Source organism: Arachis ipaensis, chromosome B9 (assembly GCF_059453495.1).
Source record: "Arachis ipaensis isolate K30076 ecotype BB chromosome B9, ASM5945349v1, whole genome shotgun sequence".
NCBI classification, from domain to species: domain Eukaryota; kingdom Viridiplantae; phylum Streptophyta; class Magnoliopsida; order Fabales; family Fabaceae; genus Arachis; species Arachis ipaensis.
The window spans coordinates 51376750-51379496 of record NC_142444.1 but is presented as its reverse complement, the minus strand read 5'-3'; the positions used below and the strand labels follow the sequence as shown (position 1 = coordinate 51379496).

The window sequence follows — 2747 nt, the reverse complement described above, 5'->3', positions numbered from 1 at the left end:
AAGCGTGCCAATAGCAAGACATATGGCTACGATTAAAAGCGTGCCAATAGGTGTGAGATACAGCTACGCTTTTAAAGCGTGCCAATAGCAAGACATATGGCTACGCTTTATAAGCGTGCCAATAGGTGTGAGATACAGCTACGCTTTTAAAGCGTGGCTGTTCATGTGCACTGCAACGTATATCGCCACGCTTCCAAAGCGTGGCAACAAGTAGAGATATGGGTACGCTTTAGAAGCGTGCCAATAGATTCTGAACTGAATTACAGCTCGCTTATAAAGCGTGGCTGTTGATTGCTGTTGTGTATGGCCACCCTTTTAAAGCGTGGCTGTAAAATAGTTCAGTACCTATTGGCACTACTTTTTTTATAAACCTTACAAAATCATAGATAATTTCAAAATTTAAAAGATGACTACTAATTTTAAATCAACAAATCCTTGCTTCATAAGCTTGTCACAGAGAAAGTGTTTGATCACATGTTAGTTATACTCTAACAAAATACCAAAAATCAAAGTCTCATCCACTAGCAGTTTCTTAATACATGAATTACAATTCCAACATGAATTACATTATCTACTTCCTTTACACTTCATTACAAAATATAAAACTTCATGATTACTGATCACCATTGTGAGCGAAACTGTTTTCAGCACTTCCCTGCATAATTTTAAATATTGTTGTGTTAGTGCATCTTATACCAAACCAAAAAATGGAGACATATATTATCAACAAAAGAATGTTATAGTTGTACAATAATTGTAACCAGCAAAGGCTTTTCTTTCATTGAAAGCCAGGATACTTTTTTTGTTCTTAAAGTTTTCAAAAAAGGAAAAAAGGGTACTGCTATAGCTAGGAAGCTAACAATCAAACTGCCCCCCCTCCCCTCCTTTTTTTTTCTGCAACAGTCACATGTTTCTCAACAATGGCATGTATCACCCTAACTCCTAATATATTTCACAACCAAATTAACCATTCTTGTAGCCCTATACTGCACCTGCAGTCACATGCATGCACAATTTATACTAGCAACTGGAAAATCAATACAAATTGCATATGGATCAATTCTATAACCGATCCCCAATAAATAAATCAAGCAAAATGAGATATACCATGAGAGCCATTAATTCCTTCTGGAGTCTGCAAAAATCAAAACAAACAAAAACATTAAAATTCAATTATGGTTTCTTTTCTTTTTCTTTATCCAATTTGATTAGGAAAAAGTGCAAATCTTCAAAGATTTCTCGTGTTTTCCAAAATTGAGATTCAATCCAAAATTGAGATTCAATGCCACACTAGATACAAAATAAAACACTACTAAAAAGTCAACAACTTTGAATTCAGATTCCAATTCAACACCATTAGCACCATTTAGAATCTTTTATCTCACTATCAAATGTCCAAAATCAACAACAACAATAAGTCAACTACTTTAAATGGAAATATATCGAATATCCAAAGATAGTGACTTACATCTTTGGGTGGAATATGAGTTGATTCGGAGGAGCGGGGAGTATTTCTCGGTCTGCTACTTGAGGCATCCAAAGGAGAATTTTGGGCAGCTTGCACTAAGGCTGCTACCTCTTCCTCACTCATTCCAGGGTTGACTTGGTGCACCAATACCTTTAATAAACTACATACACCATCCATCTTCTTCTCTAATGATTCAACCTTGTTGTTGTATTCAACCTTGACTTGTCGAATCTCCTCATCCTTTTTAAGAGAGCTTTTTGTAATCGAAGCCCCAAAACAACGAACTCGACCTGGTTGGTCCTTTCCTAACACTCCTACAAATGCATCCTCATCATTTTCCCCTGCCTCTATGCGGGTTTGAAGTTCAGCCTGCCGCATTAATTTAGCATACAAACAATATTAATAGAAATCACTATAGAAATCACTATAGAATTAATATTGTACATTTCCAAATACAAATACAAACAACTCACAATTGTGCTTTGCGTTTTAGCATCAATTTCTTTTCCTTTTTTACTTGTGCGAGTTGCTATGAAAACTTCAACTCTTGATGGTTCTTCACTGTTCTCTTTAGAGTCGCGCTAGAGTACATATAGAAAAATTTACATGAAGCATGCTAACTAGTAAACTACAACCTGAATATAAATGAGAAATCACAAAAAAATAAGTTACATTACCAGTTGCTTGCGCACTATTCCAAAATTTGTGGAACCCATCCGGTGAGGACATGTTTGCTTTGACCTATTTTCAGCATTCTTAGTAGACACAGCCTAAATATAAACATGAAAAAGAGATGTTATTATTCTTAATAAACATGTTTTCTTGTTTTTTCAAAATCACACTACCTTTTTCCAAAACACCAAGTTTAATCACATAAAGAACTAAAAGACAATATTACCTTAACAGTCGGAAGACTCCAATACCGAATTAGTTTGCGAAATTGAACCTCCGGGATCTCTAACGGTCGGTTCTTTATCATTTCTTTCTTTGTCTTGTACTTCAAGAAATGTTCCTTTTTTATTTCGCCTTTGTATTTTTTCCATGCACGACAAAATCCGTTCATTACCCACGGCTTTGAAGTTATTGGAAGAATGAATTTTTGCTAAACAAGACAACAAATTAGAATGTCAAAGGTTAGCATAAATAAAGTAACAAATAAATCTTAACAAAATTATCTATAATTCTTACACGTTCATTATGATGCCAAGACATAGCTTCAACCGTCCTTGTGCACATAAAAAGCCTTTGAAGTCTGGGAATCAGGGGAAATGCCTTAGAG

The 2747-nt window shown here is 35.1% G+C and overlaps 1 protein-coding gene across 1 annotated transcript; it reads right to left on the bottom strand.

Annotated features, from left to right (window-relative positions):
• Positions 1-613: 613 nt before the first annotated feature.
• LOC148544632 (uncharacterized) lies at positions 614-2447 on the bottom strand. The gene is made up of 4 exons (XM_088498969.1): positions 2367-2447; positions 2146-2238; positions 1469-1837; positions 614-655 (listed from the first exon to the last, which is right to left on the bottom strand). Exons 1-4 carry the CDS (start codon positions 2445-2447, stop codon positions 614-616), a joined length of 585 nt encoding a protein of 194 aa, XP_088355095.1.
• Positions 2448-2747: the final 300 nt, after the last annotated feature.

Bases quoted from the DNA above. Each gene is read 5' to 3' on its own strand.
- LOC148544632 (XM_088498969.1), bottom strand. From the start codon at position 2,447: ATGATAAAGAACCGACCGTTAGAGATCCCGGAGGTTCAATTTCGCAAA. The intron at 2,239-2,366 runs GTAATATTGTCT...GTTTATATTTAG, and splicing joins GGAGTCTTCCGACTGTTAAG to GCTGTGTCTACTAAGAATGC. The intron at 656-1,468 runs GTAAGTCACTAT...AAAATTATGCAG, and splicing joins CTCATATTCCACCCAAAGAT to GGAAGTGCTGAAAACAGTTT.